Genomic DNA, 20,018 nt, shown 5'->3' on the forward strand with positions numbered 1-20,018 from the left:
AAGATGAAAAGGATTTATCTTATTTTGGTCTGATTGCTATTTCTGTCCTCACAGCTTTAAGAAAGTCTATTGCAAATTAGTAGTGAACAAAGACGCAAGCATATAGGACAATAAAAAAGACAACTCTCTCCACTCATTAGAAGAAAAATTGCTCCACAAAATGGCGCAAGAGCATTAAACTATTATTGCAGGACAGTACTTCTGAAAATGAAAATAGTTTTCCCAAAGGAACATAACATTGGTTACATTTGCATCAGAAGTTTTTTTAAAAACATACTATATACAATGAAAGTCACCACAAATCCCTCAATAGAGCATATAAATCAGTATTACTGTGTTCCAGTCAAACTTAAGATCTCTGTACAATTTTTGCACAGAGATGACCAGTCCAATATATTTAGTTTGAAATCAAAGCAGGAGGAAGGACACTTCACCACACATAAATTTCAGTAAAACTTAACATTGAACAAAAATGGAAACATTAAAAGACCATATCATAATACAATGAATAAATGGTGGTTGTTCTTTAATCAGAATACATACAATTAATGTGTGCTGTTTCATATATTCTCAACTTTAATGCCTAGTTTAATATTGTTGTATTCTAAAAAAGGGAACCACCATTTTCAGTAAAGCTGCTGTTAACAGACTTACTTGATTTGTTTTTTTTTTTTTTTTAACTTTTTTATTCTTCTCTGATCAAAAAATTACTATTTTACAATGCTGCAAAAAAGGCACCAAGAAGAGGTGATCGTCTGGCATTGCAGCTCCAAAACAAGAAAAAAAAAAAGAACAAAATCCCCACCTTCCCAATAAGTGTTTTTATCTCTTTGCCATAAGATGATTTCAATGCTGTAGCGTTAACCCACCAGTATGAAAAGGGAAAGAGGAGATACATCTCCTTAGGACAACGCTGTTTACAGAGACTCATGAACAGTAATAGAGGACTTCTTGGATACGGTCACTGAAATGGTGCTTTTACCTCTATTGCATGTTGAAACTGCTCGTGTTCCCTCTGTAACTGTTCTGCTTCCTGCAAAGAGCTAGCAGTGATAAGGCCAGCATTTAGCATAGACTCCCCGTTTCGGATCCAGCCCAAAACCTGTAACAAAAGAGAAGACCTTAAAATACGCAATTCCACTGCCAGCCAGCAAGAAAAGCATCATTGCTAGGGACAAAACCATTTATGGACACATGTGGTTCTGGAATGGATGCCTAAATCATTTATTATACATTTACAGTGAGCAATAGATATGTAATATAACACAGGCAATGACATTCACTTTAATTGCCTATTTCACTTTGCTGACAACTTGTATGTTTCAGTCAACTATTACATGTTTGTAGGTTCATTTTTTACTGAAGCAAGGTTGTGCTTCTGAATGTCACTTATGCCACCTGGAAAACAGATTGAAGTTACAAGTAATATTTGCTGAAAAGCCAGTGTCAGTCACATAAATTGAGGACATGCACCTTCGTAAAAAGAGAGCAAATTATTCAGAATATTAAGAAAAACACGACTGTTAAGTGTTTTCTAATTGCTTGAAGGTTTTTGTTTTCCAGGAAGTGCCTTCTTGACTCGTCCACTGAAAGCACAAGAATTGCAGGATGGGGAGAAGCCTCAGGAGGCCACCTAGTGCATTCCTCACCAACAGCAGAAACATTAACTTAAGGCCTCCCTCCCACCAAAGATCTGTTCCCTGTTCATTACTCAAGACTCCAATAACGGGCATCCCACACTTTCACCAGACATTTTTATCACCTTACGTCTTCTTCCTAATGTCTAGCCGTCAAAATCTCTCTTGCTTTAATTTCAGTTTATCTAATTTGTCCTGCCCAAAATATACTAAAACAAACAAACAAAAAACTTGTCTCCCTCTTGGCATCATTTTCCCCCATCCTCTTCATCAATAGTTTTACCCTAATTCCTTCCTCTAGACAACACTCCTCATTGACACCTGTCTTCAACCACTCCCCTATGAACTTAGCCTCCTAATTTTTCTCACTACTCTTTTATGAGCTCTCTCCAGTTGATAACCATCAGTTCTATCAAAATCTTTCAATTACTGAGTAAAGCTGGGCATAATTGAGGTTATTCACTGTTGTCTGTGAACTTTTCTGCAGAATTACTGCCCAGCCAGTAATTACCCCTGTGCTGCATTTGTTCAGCTGATTATTCCTGCCAGTAAATCATGCTCTGCATTTGTCACTAATAAAATCCATATCCTTCATGCAGCAGAATTCTCCAATGCATCAAGATTGTCCTGAACTGTAATTCAGTGTCTTCAGATAAATTGAAGTACCTTTTCCAGTTACTTTTGCCTTCATCTTCAAATTTAATATCATAATCTCTACACCAACCTACAGATTTTCTAACTACAAACATAACCTTCTGGCCTTGAAACAACCTCTTCTGCTGCAAGGAAAGGCTCCTAGATCACAGCACAGGGCAGGTGAAGCGTGCCATGAAAAAAGGTTAAGACACCTGGGGTTTTTAAATACTCAAGGGAGCAAGCCAAGGAAGGCCTCAAGAACAAGAAAAGGATCCTAGGAAACAGATGGGTTCAGAAGACTTAGAAATTAAGCTTGGAGGAAAGGATTTATCTTGAAGAACACAGAGGGTGGAAGATTTTTTTAAATCACTTTTTAATTACTATTTTGTCTTATGCAAGCATTTCTAAACCCTCTTTTTATCTCACAAATTAATTCTTCCAGGTATAACGTAATAAAATGCACCACCTTTGTGTTAAAACACATTTAGCCTTCTCCAGAGAATTTACAAAGAATGGGAGTGTTTAAGGCAGCACTAATTCAAAGCTCTTCTTGACTTGGCATCCTATCACACAGAGGAGACAGCTAGCACAGAACTTGCTATTTCAAACACAAGGATTTTCACTCCTGCTTATTGCAGATTAGGATGGAAGTGCAGAAGCGGGTGGGACTCACAGGAGGGAAGTTGCCAGCAGCATTTCATCCTTTCCCTTCTCTCTGCTCTGACTGCAAGGGATAACGTAAGTACCAGTAAACAGCAAGCCTGTTCTTTTTCCAAGGCTGTTGCCTTGCAGTGTTTGTTGGCGTATTCCCATCACCTCACTACCGGAATGGACCACGCCTCCCATCTTTTCCCTTTCTAGTCTTCAGCAGGCTAGTAAAGCATCAGCAGAACATCAGCAAAATTGTGGAAATGAAACTAAGAGTTTGGGACCCTTGAAAGGGTAGTTCTATAGAAAAATGCTTGTTCTCAGTTTGGTTTCTTGTATTGATTTTTTACTCCAACTAGACATGATCACAAGACACACCTGCTTCAGCAAGCAGTCCTGTGTGCATTTTCATATCCATATGGCCCTGTATGGAGTGCCAGAATACTCGCCCTGAATAGTATTCTTGGAGAATCAGAGCTCAAACACTGTGGACTGTGTTTGCACCAAGCTTTAAGATCTACATGTATGAATCCAAGGCAGCTCAAGGCATCCTTGAGGATTCAAGCTTGGACTACACTGTTATACATGTGAATATATAGACATATCCAAGAACATATACCATAATCATAGCTGCAAACAGTGCACTGCAAAGGTTTAACAAGAATAGTAAAACCAGTGCACTTCGGAGCTTGGTAGAGAATTTGACCAATGTAGATGATGCATGCTAAGACAACCAAAGCATTCATTCTACACAGTGAGTACATGGGAGCAATTGCACCAATAAGTAATCCAGCAGCTATATATTTTAGGTGATCAAAGGTTTGGCTGGCAAACATGCAAGTGTAGTTGTGGATGAACCAGATGCTCTCTTAACTATTTCTCTGCCTCTACTTGTATTTCCCTACCCTGTATAAAGTGATTGCATTTTCCTTTCCGTGTTGTTTTTTCTACATACAGCTGTCCTTTCTTACTTTAGTGAGCACCCTCTTCCTCCTGACTTCTATGGTGTAAGAAAACCTCAATTTTCCGTCTGCTTTTGCCCTTTCTGTACCTATTAAATATCAGGTTGGAAAGCAAATTCTCTGTAGAATTTCTTTAAACCTGTTTGTCTTCTAGCCCTTCTGCTTCCTCCTTGAGGTTTGATCTACAGAACTTCAATGACACAAAGCAGAACTGGTACTGTAATTGAGGGAGAAGTAACACTGGGTGTTTTTATTTGCTTTCTGTGCTCAAAATAAGTTCACCTAGTACTGAAATGACTTTATTAACTTATAAAGACTGACTTACTTATAAAGGCTTAATTAACTTATAAAGGCTTAAAAAAAATACTTAGCTAAAAATGAAGACAGGAGACAGTTTTCTGGTCTCAATTTTAACAACCTGAGGGATGCACCCCATGGAAAAATCCCTACAGTATTCCAATCTAATAATCTGTCATGACTACAAGCTAAATACATGTGTGTAAAATGTGAAACTACAACAGCAGTCGTTTCAGTTTTGGCAGGAAAAAAAAAATCAAATGTCAATCTTATTAAAAACTTAAATATAGAGACAATATCCCATCTACATAATAAGTATGCTTAAGCTCTATTCATCAACAATAAATCTGGTAGGAAATCACAATAATGGGACTAGAAAGCTGTGTGCTCACTGCTTCAGGCAATAAAGTACAAATAACAAAACAGACTGAAGGGGAGGTTTACTGTGTCATTTTACTCTCAAGTCAAGCACACCTGCTGTGACCTGCTGAGCTATGGAGCTTTTCCCAGTTAAGAGGAAAAAACAAAGATCATGCTTCCTGATAGTTCATAAAATTAAGGTAAATCAGAAGCATTTTTCTGGAAAGGCAACTGAAATCACCAAAAGTAGAAGTTACTAGACCCAAAACATTCCCCAAAGGATCAAAAGAAATCTTGTAAGACAATATAACGTTGTTTTAGTTCATTTTTTAGGCCTTCAAGCTGGGGAACCATTGCAGATTCATTGGTACAATGAAAACTTGGAAGAGGAGTCTGTAATACATGAACCTGTCAGCTAGGTGTTCATGTAAGCTTGTTTGAAAATTCACATCTATTAGAGCTTTTAATTCAAAATAAAATCCAAGTTGACAGTTGATAGATATGTGTTCTAAGAATATAAAATAGAATAATGTTTCTCTCCTAAAACCCACTCTATTATGATGAAGTAGCTGGCTAGAATAGCATATACCTCTCTATTAATTATGAGATGAACTGATTTTTTTTTCCAGTGCTTTTTTAAAAATCTAAACTTGAACTTCATATTCAGTCAGGGCTAGTACTGGCTTGGAAAAGTTACAAACATCTTACAGAATGAATCCACAAACCATGTACTAAGTGTAATATGGATATTCCTCTACAATCCATGATACTCATCTTTTGCTTGTATCTGCCGAAATATGAAACATTTCTTCTGCAAATACATTCTAAACAGGTGTCTCTTTCTTGTCATATTTAACTTGTATGCAAACAAAGCTAATGCAGAAAGGTACTCAGTTTCTTGTGGGAGCATCCAAAGGAAATAACTATTTTATAGTGCTACATTCTGTTCTGTAACCAAATATTATTTCAGTTCAGTGGGAATTCATGACTTATCTTTCTTACTAATCTATCCCATTGTTGCCTACTGATGTACCATAATGCAATGAGACCGCCTCAGCTGGTATTCACATTCTTTCTTTCTAATTTTTAATTTTCTTTGCAAATTTGCACTCTTTTCCTTCATCCTCAGAACAGCTTGCAACTGAGTACAGAAACTATTCTAATCCACAACAACTTTTATTTCAACCATTACTTATGTGAAAAGTCATCTGTAGTTTGCATTTTCTGGAGGTGAACAAGTACTATGATATACACAGGATAATTCAGCAGAGTATGAGAAGGCTTTAACTAGAAGGCCATATATTTGATTACTACCATAGACTGCACACAGTAGACACTACAAGTTCTCTGCACCCCTTTAATTCAAGACCACACTGAAACTTTGGGTGTTCTACCACATTCACCAATGGCTTCCTGGAAATATTTTGGGAATCTACCATTCACCTCTCCAATGATAACTGGACCCCTTCTGTATTACTTTGCAATCTGTGAAGTTTATCATTCACAGTCTCACAAGGAACATGAATTTTTCTAAGAGCTTACGACAAATGAAAAAAAAAAAAAAAAAACCAAGTTGTACTGGGAGTCATTATGTGACATATTAAATGCAACAACTTTTAGAAGACTTCTGCGAGGTCTTCAAGTCTAATAAGGTCGAAGTATTACTTTCTAGTGTTATTTTATTATTAAAACACTAAGCAAACAAACAACAAACAAAGCAAAAAAAAAAAAAAGAAAAAAAAGAAACCACACTATTTTCACCTGCTTTAGTGACTTCACCCATGGCATCTCAAATTCACCAAAGGTTTAAGTGTTTCTCAGGTGAGGATCTCAAAACTTAACACTTTATTGCCATGATAAAGAGAATTCAGTTTTCACCTCTAGGAAAGTAAACCTTATTACGATGCCACTATGTGTAGATGCAGCAAACAATATACAAAGAAGTATTAGGGCACTGTTCAGGGAATGTCACTGAATATTTCTATTAATCACCAAACAGAAGATAAAACTATGGTTTTTATCCAGATTCAAATTGCACTTCAAATACATGGCTTGCATTGATGTACGAAGAGTGTTAATGCAAATTTTAAAAATCGCTTAATATTAACAAAGGATGAAATTTCTTTAGGTGCTTAATTCAAATTTGTTCCTCCTTACCTCCAAGTACAAGAGTTCATATAACAAAGTAATTTTTTATTTATATTTATGGGGCTGTATCTCTCCAGGAGGTCTGAAAATAGCTCTTGGGGGTTGATCCCCCAGCTCATGGCACAATTAATTCGTACCTGCTTGACTTCAGCCTGCAGATGGCGCAGCTGTACGCACTGTTCCAAGTGCTTGCGATGCTGCTCGGCGGCTAAATCCAGCTCCTGCTGCTTCTCATGGAGAAATTCCAGCAGATCCTGAACACGAGTTGCCATGTCTACATCTCTGTCACAAAGCAGCTCAACACCTGTAATCAGCCAGACGTTTATAAAAGATGTAAATCTTCTGAAGACAAACAGGACATTTCCTCTATTCTACACTTTTCCAGTTACTTCTCAAAGCACATGTATAACCTGATCTTTAAAGCATTTGCTTAAACAATACGGTTTTGCATCCTTTTAAAAATGCAAAATTATTATTATTATTATTTTTAAGAAGCCTGTGACCTACCCCAAGTGACTGAATACAGTTAAAAACATCAACTGAAGGATCATAAGAAACCACAAAGGAAGAGTTCCTAATGGAAGCTGAAAATTGTAACTTGGTTAAATTCTTCCACATAACTATAAAATTAACTCCCTACTATTTACGCTAATTTTTACTGGCTTCCTGCATTGAATCTGTTACAAAACTAAACGTCTCCAGGTGTTGCCAACTCCTAGATAACAATTGCATGCCGTAATTACAACATAAAATGATGAATGCTATTCAAATGATTTGAGCATGAAGAAGAAAAAACAGGTCCACACTTCTCCAGTTTACATTTAACCAGCATGTCTGTCATTTTCAGACATCCCATAGAGAGACAACTGGATAATTCTTGTAAAGCCACTACCTTGAATAGCACGAAGGAGCCATCTTACCAGATGCCTGCACTTCATTGACATACTGCAGCAGATCCTGCCCTTGGTGGATGACATCAAACGTCAAATTATTCATGGTCAGGGCTTTGTCTGCATGATGCTGGAGCCTTTGTTCTGCTATTGTAAGATCTTCAGTGTCGAAGTCATTCATCTGCTGAGAGAGCTCATCATTCCAAGACTCAAGGTCTGAAATTATCTGAGAGAAAAAGTAGAAAGACAATGTTCACTTATCAACACGTTCACTTATACAATGCATTTTTATTTCCAATGTTGCACTTAAGATGGAGTTCAGAAACTTGAGTCACGCATTGTTGGTTGAATTCACTGATCAGGTTTGATATGGATCAGACATGGGTTGTTTCAGCAGGGGTTTTAAATTTTAGCGAACAATCCAGAAGAATATATTTGAGAATCAAAACACCTCTCGTTCAAACAGAGCTTGCCTTGTCAAGCACCTAACACCGTGGATAGCCTAGCATTGTTTAAAGTAATTCGTTCACCAACACATCACTTGTGAAACAGATTAAAACATTAAAAAGGTTAAAAACATTATCTCCACCTTCAAGGGAAACTGTTGTCTTAAAACATCTTTCAGTTTTTCAGACTACATCAAGTACTAACTCATGCACGAAGTGCCAGCTCAGCTTTCATTTACACCATTCTCAAGCTCTTTTACAAAAAAGTCAGCTTTACCCCTCTGAGAGAAGAAGTGTCAGGCTCTGTGAGCACCTTCAACTTCTAACAAACAACTGGGAAGCAATACCTGTCACAAAAGGCAAGGTACTTAGCGAATGGAACAAGAACAAAAACTAATCAGAGTTAAATTTCTATGCTGAAATAATTCAGATATGCTAATTCTGGATTTTACTCTCAGCCATAAAATGTCCAGAGAAGGCGTTAAGGAAGGATTTTTAGTTTTAACATGTGTCAGAACAAAAAGTCTTCCTTGCCCATCCACACATGCATGTTTTCCAAATCACATTCCAAAACCCGGCTGAAAACAAACTCCTTTCAACTGGAATACCAAACTGCTTTCAAGGATAACAGTTAATGCTTACAAATTATGCTGATCAAAGTGTCTTATGGCACAGGTTTGATGCATCAGTTATTTATTTCAGACAGGCCAACTGGTTACCATTAAGCCTGCAGTCTTTTTTTTTTTTTTTTTTTTTTTTTTTTTTTTTCTTCTCAGAGTTTTCAGCAGAATTTTGCCACAAATTAACGCAGATCACTGGGAAAGCAAAGTTACAGATATCAGGAACCACATCTGTCTTAGCTCTCGAGTTCTGCAATTTCAGCAGTAGGACAAACTGATGTGAACAATGTTAAGTGATGGAGAGGAATACACCCATTCATACAGCAAGGCAGAGCAAAAAGAGAATCTGGCCAAAGCGGCACTAGCAACAAAACTGTTGTCTGCATAAATATTTAACCAAAGCCATTTGTTGTCAGCAGGAGTATGCCACCAAGCTTTCCAAGTGGTTCATCAGAGCTGTGAAGTTACCAAGACCGTTAAACTACAACAGAAACTCCAGGGAAAAAGAACGAAAAACACATGTAGAATAAAAACAGAATTAAAAAGAAAGCAAAGCCAAATCATCTGTCGAAATTTTCTACAGTTTCTTGATGGTTTGTTTCCATTCTGCTCTCATGGCACCATAAAAACTAGACATGTCAAGCAACTATTTTAAAATTGTGGCATCAGCGACTACATGGTTTAAAGGTGTTCTGCAAAAATTTTACTTCTAAAAAAAGTTTACACTACAAATTCAAGTTCTACACCATGCCGTGATGGAGACACTCAACAATTAGGATGGCAAGTTACGAACTCTAATCTTGGTTGTCCAGTTTTACCTCAGAAACAGGCAGAAGCTCATGTTTCAGGGGTAACACTGAAAACAAAATCTGATGGGTAAAGGAAGATATACAGGATTAGGCCTTTTGCTACTGCTTAAAATTCCTCTCTTCCATGTACTTCAGACATCACACACAATCTACTTATGCATTATGACTGGCTTCCCCTCCAAACACACACCGAGGCTTCCCCTCTTACGAAGTCCTACACAACTCCCATTTGTTTCCCTTCTGCTTGGTCCACATCTGACCTGTCTCATCACCTCCCTCTGCTCTTCATCTCCTTTTAACCGACTTGAAGTATTTCGCAAACTTCAAGTCTTCCTGACAGTCCAGTCTGAGAAATTCCTTACTTCCAACTCTACAACTTACTTCCCTTCTGACACTGTGCAATGAGATACTAAGTGAATTACCCCTTGAAATACAAAACAGGGTAAATAACAGCGAGATTTTTTTTTTTCCCCTGTGAAAATCTGTTGCCATAGCTTTCTGGTCTGTAAAATGGGATTAGTTTTCTACTTTCTTCTAACACCTATCAAGTCCAATGACTGTGGCATACTTTCAAACTTCTGTTACAGAATACTTCAGACTTCACAACAAGCTTCCTAGTGATGGTGTGCTTACTTTTCACTGGAGACATCACAGTCACCATGAAGTTCATCATCATGAGCATACTTTCCAGTAGCTCTCAGATCAGGGTAACACGGTGTTTGGTTTTTACTAAAAATAACGTTTTGCTTCCTGAAACCATCCACTGCATTATGAAAGCTCTCCAGAATCAGAGTTGCCATCTCATTTTCATCTAGTTAGCAACATTCATAAGTTACTCTCAAGAAATAATTGTTGTTAGACTTGGCAAAACTGAAAAACCTGAGCGTTAAATAAGGTGGAAAAACTGTCTTAGAACAGGAGATTGCTGTGATTAAGCTTCAATTTTTTTGTATTAATGGAATGGTTTACTCTAAGTAGATTGCAGCCACTGTGTCTTCTCAGACTATTCCTACGATTCACCTGATACAAACAACGGGTAGTTTTAAGAGGTCAACACTGTGTTATCACCTCAGCCAAGAGGTTTCGGTGATACTGCCTCCACCAGGGTTCCTAACAAGAGCAGTAGTCCTTACATTCTCTCAGCAGTAATTGTGTGGCTCATGATGATCTATTTAAGCCATTATGAACCCACTGTGTGTTGAGGGCAGAGTTAAAAACAAAAAGAGCATGTTAAGCCCTGTCTGCTCACGTACTTCAGGGCTTCCCCCGGAAGTTCCTCCGCTTTACAAGTAACACTTAGAGACCGGGGTCCTATTTTGTTTCTCAAGTTTTGTCAAGCCATTCAGCATTAATTATGCAGAACAAAGATGAATGACTACTAGACAACTAGAGTAACTGAACTGCAAATTAATATTGCTCTCAAGAAATGGACAACCCAGCAAAAATACAGGGCAATTACCATAGCATTTGTTCAAAAAGTTCCTAGCACAGAGTCTGAGCTGCCTGACACACCTTTGTATTTGTTACAACCTAGGGAGCACTGACAGGAAAGAAGGCAGGGTATAACACAGAAGAGATGCAGATTCTTTCACACTGGATGGGAAAGAAAAAAAAACACGGGTCTCTTCTCAGAAGGGTGTAACCAGCATTGCTCGCAGCAACTGAACACTAACCTGGACCTGGAATCCACTACTACGGAGAAAGAAAAAGGGAGAATAGAAAAGGGAGAAGAGTTCAGTCTTTGTGATCCAGCACTTTGCACACTTGCCTTTTCAGCTGGATGACTTCACAGGCATCTTGTAAGTATGGTCCAGAAATAGAGCAGAGATAAGGCTGTGGGTTGAAAAGTGTGCAGTATGCTTTCTGTGGAGCCCTGACATAGGTCTAGAGATATTTAAGTCATGGACAAGTGAAAAAAAATGCACACAGGTGAACGACAATTTACACAAACCAAACCACACATACATTTGGCTCCATGCCTTGCCACCAGTGTTACCTTGCTACTGATCAGGTCCATACACAGCTTCCTTATGCTGCAAATACTTGTTCACTCTAACACGAGACTCTTCATATACCTTATTTTGCTCCTTCCTGCCTTTAGTTAATACAGGCATTCACAACGGGGCCCAAGTTGCAGGATAAAAGCAACTAAAGGAAAGAGTATTTAACTAGTGAGGGGAAGCAGAGGGACAAAAAGAGGATGACTGACCCTGGCAGCAAATCTCCTCACTGTCCCCAGGAGCATGGCTGCACAGTATGAACCTGCAATGCCTACGGGAGCCCTTTGTTCCATTGAAGTGTGTGCTATTTTGCAAGCTCTACAACAAGCTAGCGACACTACTCGCCTCCCACAAAAACATTTCTTACAGGATGTTCCCCTGAATGAACTGCCCCTACAACCAAGTCTTAAATCACCGGGCAAAGGAGGATGTCAAAACAAAGCCTGCGAGTTCATAGCTGGTGTCTGGCTCCTCCTCGCTATCATGTTACTTCAGCTCGGCTTCTGCTTTCGCATGGCTGACCTGGAACCAGTCCCTGCTTTTTCTTCCCGGAAGTTTCCAAACAGATGTCTGCCTTCAGGGAGAGGGAAAAGAGAAGCATGCTTTGCTGAGGAAGCAGAGACAGCAAAGCAATCAACATTTTGCTGAAGATGCTCTGCAGCCAGGGTCGTCACAGCCCAATTTCTTCCTAGGAGGGCTTCTTGGCAATCCTAAATAAGTACAATTTTTGTTTACAAGCCATATAAACAAAACATACCAGCTCTTTTAACACAGCAACTGGTGCTTTACCTTATGTTGTATGGGCCAAATTGTAAAGCTTGCCAAGTGTCAGCTGCAGAAAAAGTAAAACCTGTGAAGCTAGAATATGCAGCTTTCCAATGCAAAATCCCACAGACGTCACCACACAACACACACAGCAGTACTACTGCCTACGTGATGTCATCCTGCACCAAAGGAATAAAACACATCTGCAAAGCAGGGATTCTGCAACTGGCTCTCTGGTACTATACAGCTCTGGTTTAGGTAACCTACAGCAGAGAGCAATCACCTTAACAACTTCACTGAGACCTTGAACCTAATTCATTCTTTAATTTTCTTAGCATGCCTTTGCCCCCTGCAGCTGCCATTTCCTTGACACAAGTGTTCTGAGAACATTGTGCAGACCCCATCGAGCACTGAGGATCAGCTCTGCACTGATTGTAAAGTTGCTGACAGTGCTATAAAAGAGGATACCTTTCATGTTCCTCCACATGTACCAGTCATTCAATTAACCATTGCAATCACAATTCTGCCAAACCTTTCCCTTGCATACTCAAGACAGCTACCCTCACATCATCTAAATAGCAAAGTCCCTGCAGACTAGTTTCACCTCCTCAATGTGAACACCAAAATAGAGAAGCTTCTCAGTCTTCCTTTACAGTAGTTATTATTACCATGGAGCATACAGTCTCACTTCCTCTGCGGGCACAAATCAAGGAACTGTGTCTGCCTGTGCCTGCACTGCACATGACAATTTGCTTATCTAAACCAGAATCCAGCAACGATATCTAATCCTGGTTTTAAGAAAAAAAACTTGGAAGCTATAACTTCTGATGATTGACTCTTTATCCTTACACCATCCACATCTAACAGCTGCAGCTTTTACTTATGTAAACGGGAAGAGATTGAGTTAGCAACTCCTGCAGCATTGTAACTCCTGGTTTCCTGAGTCTCAAGGTAAACCATTATATAGCCAAACAGGATCACGTACCAATGGATAACCACAAACTTTCTGAAGCACCATCTCAGTTTTAGTCACTGTGTACAATGCTCCTGTTTTACAGAAGTTGAATGATCAGCTTAGCTGAAACTTTATAATGCAATTCTATTAACATAAACTCCATGTGAAGTTTCATGTCTGCGTGCATGTCCCTGCACATGAACAGAACCTTTCCAAGTGGCACAGCTGCAACCCTCCTCCAAAACCTGTACAACTTAAAAAACGCCTCCAGTTTTGCAGGGGTGTAGCACTACAACTACTGTTTTGTTATTTTCAGAGATGGAAAAACATCTCATTTGAGAGAGGAAGACAGAGAAGGAGGGAGGGAGAGAAGGAGATTGCAAACAACATTCCCAAAGGTTAAAACAGAATTCTGAACACCATTTACAGCTGCCAACTGCAAAAAAGGCTGCTGATTTGGAAAAGAGAGATGTTACTACAAAGCAACAGCTTACATGTTTTGTATGAAGCCATCTTGCAAGTCTTCTAATTCACATTACGTGTTAGCATGCTAGTTATGTCAAGGCAGCTTGATATTTGAACCACATTTGCCAGATGAAGCAAATGGCACGCTGATTTCACACAACAAGACACACGACACTTGCTTACACACACACTGGGAGGCAACCAGAGTGGGAATTAACATCAGCGAGCTCTGCTCTCTTCTGAGACTTTCACATACAAGACATAAGTCTTATTTCAGGTACGAACTATCAGACACTTGAGCCACGTGCCAATGCGACCACACAACCATCTCAGCATAAATGTTCTTCCACAATGAGAAAGGTGCTGTATGACGCCAAGAGCAGACACTCACATCTATTGCATCTCTTTCAAATATGCGGAGCTGCAGAAACAGCTCAAGCTTGATCTTGCGTTCTTGAAACAGCTCCTCCATCTGAGATTGGGCCTCATCCAGCTGCTGCAGGACTGTCTCTATGTGGTTGATCGAGCTGTTATGGGGGGTCTTGTTACTAGAAATGGCCGAATCCCTATTCAAAGCAGAGGGGGTGGGGAGGAATAGAGAGGGGAGATTGTTACTGAAGAAAGAAAACCACACAATTTGGATGCTATACATGACCATGAAATGCAAGGCTTCCTTAGAAAAGGTTAGTACCAGTCTTATTACTTGAAAGCTAAGTCTGTACATTTTGTTTATAAAAATCCAAATTCTATTTTAGTACTTGAAAAAGCATTAAAAAATTAGACGGCTTTCATTTTTGACTGATTCAACACCTAAGGACATTCTGTTTACAGGAAGAACAAAATTTAAAACCAGAGAGAAACCCTTTTTTGTGAAAAGGAAGTGCCATATGATAACTATTTACTTCATGGGATCTTCCTGGCAGTGAAAAATCATTGTAAGATACTAAAAAAAACAACAAATATTTTATTGTAGTATAAAAAAAAATGTTGCAAATTCATATATGATAATATGAAGTCCTGTGGCAAATAGGACATGTAACGTACACAGTTTAGGGGCCCTAAATTTATTTAGATTATTAATGAATTGAACGGACTGCAAACTGATAATCTTCACTATGAAAATGTTACATATTGGACTGCAAAACAATTTCAAACATCTCTTTATGAAAAGTCTGCTACTCAGAACTCAAAATACTGTGGAGTCCTGCGTGTCAGACTACAAAGGCATACAACTGCTCCTATTACAAAGGTAGCTTATGTAAACAAAGTCTCCACTTTATGAAGGTAGTGTTTATAAGCTGAGCTTCCTGTAAACAGAGGGTTAGAGACCATCAGTACAGCATGAAACATAACTAGTCTTAATATTTACAAATTTTATTTATAGGTCATAACTTGTAGTCATTATCTGTACTCTCAAAATAGAAAGAGCCGTGCAGAATATCAGAGGTTTGCCAGAAGAGATTTAAATAGAAACTTGTTTTACCTTAGTTGCTGTATGAGATCTTCGCCTTCTTTTATGACATTGACCGTAACCTGCAGAGTAGTCTGTTGCTGTTGACCAAAACGTTTAATCAGGTCTTGGACAGCCTCCACAGACTCAGCATAGACATCATCAAGCAGTTCTTTCTGCAGCTCTTCAAGCCATGTCCACAGCTAAAGGAGGAAAAAAATAAAATAGAAAAAAAAAAAAAACAACAAATGTAAGCACCAGGGTCAGGCAGTCATTATTCCAAATCAATCAGGAGAAAATAGATTGGTTTGGGGTAGGGGGGAGAAACAGGATTTGTTCCTCTTCATAGAAAAATCCCGTCTTCAATTTAATAAAAATGAGCCTTTGTTTCAAATAAGGTTTTCGTGTCTTGGAAATACCAGGAAAGCTTTCTCTGTGTTGCTAAGTCACCCTTTCTTTCCTATTTTCCTTCTACGGTACTGAGTGTATCCGACTGAGCAGCAGAGAGTTCATAGCGAGAATCCCATCTGCAGCTCTGCGAGAGTCGCGGGGAGGGAAATGCTATGGTAACACTCCCTGAGAGAAGGAAGGAAGGAAGGAAGGAAGGGAGATGTATTGTAGCCACCATCAAATTTACACTGCCAGGCTGACACATGCACACAGATAGCATGACACTTTTCAGTGGCCTTCAGAAAAAGGAAAAAGAAAAGGGCATTTCAGCAAACAATATACTGAGAGATACCAGATGTGAGAAGTTATTTTTCTACCACGATCTCTACAGCTGTGGTGCTTACCCTGTTGCTTTCAGTATCACACCATTACAAACAAAAATCATCACGAGGAATTACACCAACAATTATTTGTTTTTTCCTCTAACGTATGCACGTAACCCTGTTCAGAATTGCCCACACATTGCAGTAGATGGAAAAATCCCCAGGAATATGCCAGCGAGATATCATTACCGGTCATCACTTGAATCCAACTGTGTTCTTTCCACAATTTTATGAGGCAAGCTGTTGCATCCTAAGCTCTGTGTGGAAATTATTCACCCACAAACCAACTACTGTGCAAATGATAAAAACACTGCTTGAACAGAGGGACTGTGCCTGTGTCCCCTACGACCCTCCTGCGAGTGCTTAGAGCACAAGGAAACAGCTATTCTCACAGGAAGCATCCACATCAGGCCCTCCCCTTTGTTTTATCATCACATCTCAAACTCTGTGATTTCCAAGAACAAGGAATAAAGTCTGCCTTCTATCCTGAAAAGACAACTCTGTTCTGATTGACAAGATTGAGATCTTTTGTCTACATTTTAATTTAATAAATATTTTAGAGATATAAATAGGCTTCTTTAACCCCGAACCTAATTAAGAGATTAACAGTGTTAAAATAAAGTCAGTAAGCAATCAAAATGGCTTAGCTTCAAAGACAGTAGAACAAATGCTTTATTTCTTTGCTTAACATTTTCTACAGAAATACCCATTTTATGCTGGTGTCTCTTACAATGTTAACCCCGTAAGGGTTTATTAACTCCCAATGGATTTACAATAAAATAGAAAATTCATTGAAGGACTCTGAGTTTTGATAAGTTCCATTACAGCTTTAAAACCAAATGCTAGGCTTTTGTTTTTCTTTTGTTTGCTTTAATATCTTAGAGCCTTACACGCCCCTACTTCAGTTTTGAGTGAGCCAAGTTCTAGGCTATGCTTTCACAAACCAGGAAATATTAATGATACTTAACCAAACCCTTTTCCCCAAATTTACTAAGAAGAAACACCCAACGAACAAACAATAACAACAACAAAAACCAGAACTGCCTATTCATCCACACTCATCTTCTGACTGCTCATATGCTTCAAAGACAATGCCTGTCACACATTTGAATGCAACTCTGCAGTCATAAACACCACAAGCTCGAGTCACAGCAGTCTCTCATAATAAAAGAGCACGAATCAATGGAACTTACCAAGTGCATCAAAAGCCCTAGTCAACATTCATTCCAGCAGCACAACTCAATGCAAGATCCAAAACAAATATTTTTTCAAATGCGTATTTAGAAATGCAAATTTCACTTCAAGGCAAATGAAACTTAAGAGCAAGAAGCCTGATAGTACAACCCACAAACTTTACTCAGATTTCGATGGCCAGAAGACATGCTTTTATTCCTGTCCTAGTTTATAAGCTTTGTCTAAATTATAGAACTAGGATGCAGAGTTTGAGATCTTTTGAGAGAGCTGGTGTGCACACAGTTCCTGCACCTTGCAACTGTGCAAATACACACTGCAGAAAGCATAACATTGCTGCTAACTACAAATGGAATGCATTTGGTGTTAGTTAGAAGAGCTTTACCTCACGCTTACTGCACTGCCTATAAAAGGCCCAGTTTTCAGAGACTTTTATCACAGACAAACCGGAATTAAAGCCATTTTGGGTCTCCTGGACTATATCGGACTTGCCCCGTGGCTCCCTTACAAGCACCTGCGCTGCAGCTCACGGGAGGTCTAAGCACCACTTCATGTTTTTCCACTACGTCTTTTGCAGCTGAGCCTTGGGTCACATCTGTACAGGGACACTTTGCCTCTGGGATTCCCGTTCTTCACAAATGCTTCAGCCATTCCTATGCCTGGTGGGAGAAGACCTGACAGGGTCAACAAAACTTACGAGCGTTGGACTGGTGATGTATTCAGCCCGGGAACACTTCCCTGAAAGCTCACCCTGGGTACTGGAGACAAAGCCAGCACAGAACAAGCACACTTTGCTCTGCGTAGTCGGCCCAAAGCATCACCACCTACCTGGAGCAGAAGGACATGGGTGCTAGCACAACAGCGTGACGTTCTGGCTGGCGTGGTGCCTGGTTGCCAGGAACAGAGAACCAGTTTCTCCGTGCAGAATCAGCACAGCATGACTGTAAGCATGGTATCTTGACCCCACGGTGCCAAGGAGCTCAGAAATACACTGCATTTGCCTAGTTCATTAGTCAAATCACCCGCTGCTTGGGCAGGAAAAGCATTTGACAAATGTGCAGAAAGAGCGTGATGGTAATTAGCATGCACAACTTGTCTAGCTGTGATTCATAAATTGTTCTACTTTCAACAGTATAAGCCATTTCTGAAGCGACTGAAGAGCTTTGTGACACTTCCATAGGAAAAAAAAATATGATCTAATACATTACCACCAGGTAAGCTTTTTGCACTTTTCCACTATGTAAGTTTCTGCCAAATAGTTTCCCCTCAAAATAATCTTATCTGATGCAGTCTACATGCAAAAGTTAGAGTTAAGCTACCACAGGTGAACAGAACTGTCAGGTTATCAAAACTGAATATAAACGTTTGCAATTTATTGAGAGCTTAATTCACAATATCTGGAACAGTGTGCTGGCTTGTGTAGAGCTTTAAAACCAACACAAGCACAGGGAATACTGAAAGGTACATAAATTACCTTGTTTTCAGATACAAAACTAAGGATGAAGACAGTACGAAGTTGTACAGTAAAGTCAAAGGAAGCCAAACAGTTTACTGTGGGGAAAGAACAGATACTGGAGCTTATCCATACATGTTCAGAAGTGCAGAACTACAGATTTTATACTACAGTGATGCTCTGTGGCAACTCATTATTCCATCAAATAGTGAAAGCAACAAGAATCTGATGGGGAAAAAAATCATCACTGAAAAAACATTAACCTTCTCCCAGTGTGAATTTCTGAGCAACATCTTATCATGTTTTCCAATTCATTGTAAAAGAGAAGCCAAAAAATCCCCAAACAAACCACTAGGCCCTGTGACCTTAATAAGAACTTTATCCAGTGGCAATACAGCTTTAATGTACAGTGAGAAAACCATATAAATAACTAAATCCAGGCACAGAATGAGGCTCTTCTGCTCTTTTCATCTGCTCTCCACATCTTATCAGAATTAAAATTAGAGAGGGAAATCAAATTCTGAATCCCTGACAGGCAAATGTTTCACCCAGCACATTTTTTCTTGATCTAAATATAGCACAGACTAAGAAACATCTGCTTGAACGAGCCTGCATCCTGTCCTACCTCTTTCCTAAGTTCTTGGGAGCATGCCATTAGTCACTGAGATGGTATTACTTTAATTGTCTGCAACATCCTGGAAGTTTCAGTGTTTCCATCATGGGCCTCCATCCATTTAAGTCCCATCCCTGCAATCCCCTGAAAGACTGAAGCGAAATAAGACCTTACAGGATTTTGCTGAATATAATCAGAGAACAATTATTTGTGAGTAAGTACCTTCCCAAGTTCACACTTATTTTATTAAGCAAAGTATCTGCCACTTTCATTATTTTCGAATCAGATAATTTACTTGTTTTTTTCATTTTGGTAATAGCTTCTGGATATGCAGTCAGTCTTTTCAGTAGGCTAAACCAAAAAAAGGCGCACAGTTTCTGCATTTAAAAACTGTCAATTCCTCTTTTTGCCTCTGCCCCCTAGCACAGTGTTGCAGTCTGCGTATTACCACAGGCAATTTTTTAAGGAGATGGTATTTGTACTGGGCCAAACGTTGCCATAAGATTCCCTGGCATGTATGTCTGGGCATGGGAGTCTGATGTCTGCCTGAAAGCTTTGGCCTTCAGAACATCCAGTTGGCAAAAATTGCATCTTAAGAACAAAAAAAGTTGAGATGTTAAAGCCTCGGTAGGCTGTCTTCCAAGGACCTTTCTGTGACACTTAAGATACTGAATACACAGATATTTCTTGAAAATTAGATTTAATTATATTTAAAAGCTTCAAAGATCCCCATCTGTTCTACAGTTATAATCATATATATATACTTTAATATATATATATTCCAATTCAGAATAAGTTCATCCTTGAAGCATCACCAAGTTTCTTACATCTCCCTAAAATCACATTAACTACCAGCATCCTGTCACCAGTTGTCCCATTACTTAACTGAACGAGTATAAA

General features: G+C 39.1%; 1 protein-coding gene across 1 annotated transcript in view; it reads right to left on the minus strand.

Annotated features, from left to right (window-relative positions):
- TRIO (trio Rho guanine nucleotide exchange factor) overlaps nucleotides 1-20,018 on the minus strand; it is a 241,384-nt gene that overhangs the window by 104,564 nt on the left and 116,802 nt on the right. The window contains exons 12-16 of the mRNA XM_032181775.1: nucleotides 15,122-15,291; nucleotides 14,030-14,204; nucleotides 7,609-7,804; nucleotides 6,826-6,992; nucleotides 983-1,102 (exon numbers count right to left, since the gene is read on the minus strand). Of these exons, the coding sequence (XP_032037666.1) occupies nucleotides 983-1,102; nucleotides 6,826-6,992; nucleotides 7,609-7,804; nucleotides 14,030-14,204; nucleotides 15,122-15,291 (828 nt within the window). The remainder of the gene's footprint in view (nucleotides 1-982; nucleotides 1,103-6,825; nucleotides 6,993-7,608; nucleotides 7,805-14,029; nucleotides 14,205-15,121; nucleotides 15,292-20,018) is intronic.

Source organism: Aythya fuligula, chromosome 2 (genome assembly GCF_009819795.1).
Source record: "Aythya fuligula isolate bAytFul2 chromosome 2, bAytFul2.pri, whole genome shotgun sequence".
Classification (NCBI taxonomy): Eukaryota; Metazoa; Chordata; class Aves; order Anseriformes; family Anatidae; genus Aythya; species Aythya fuligula.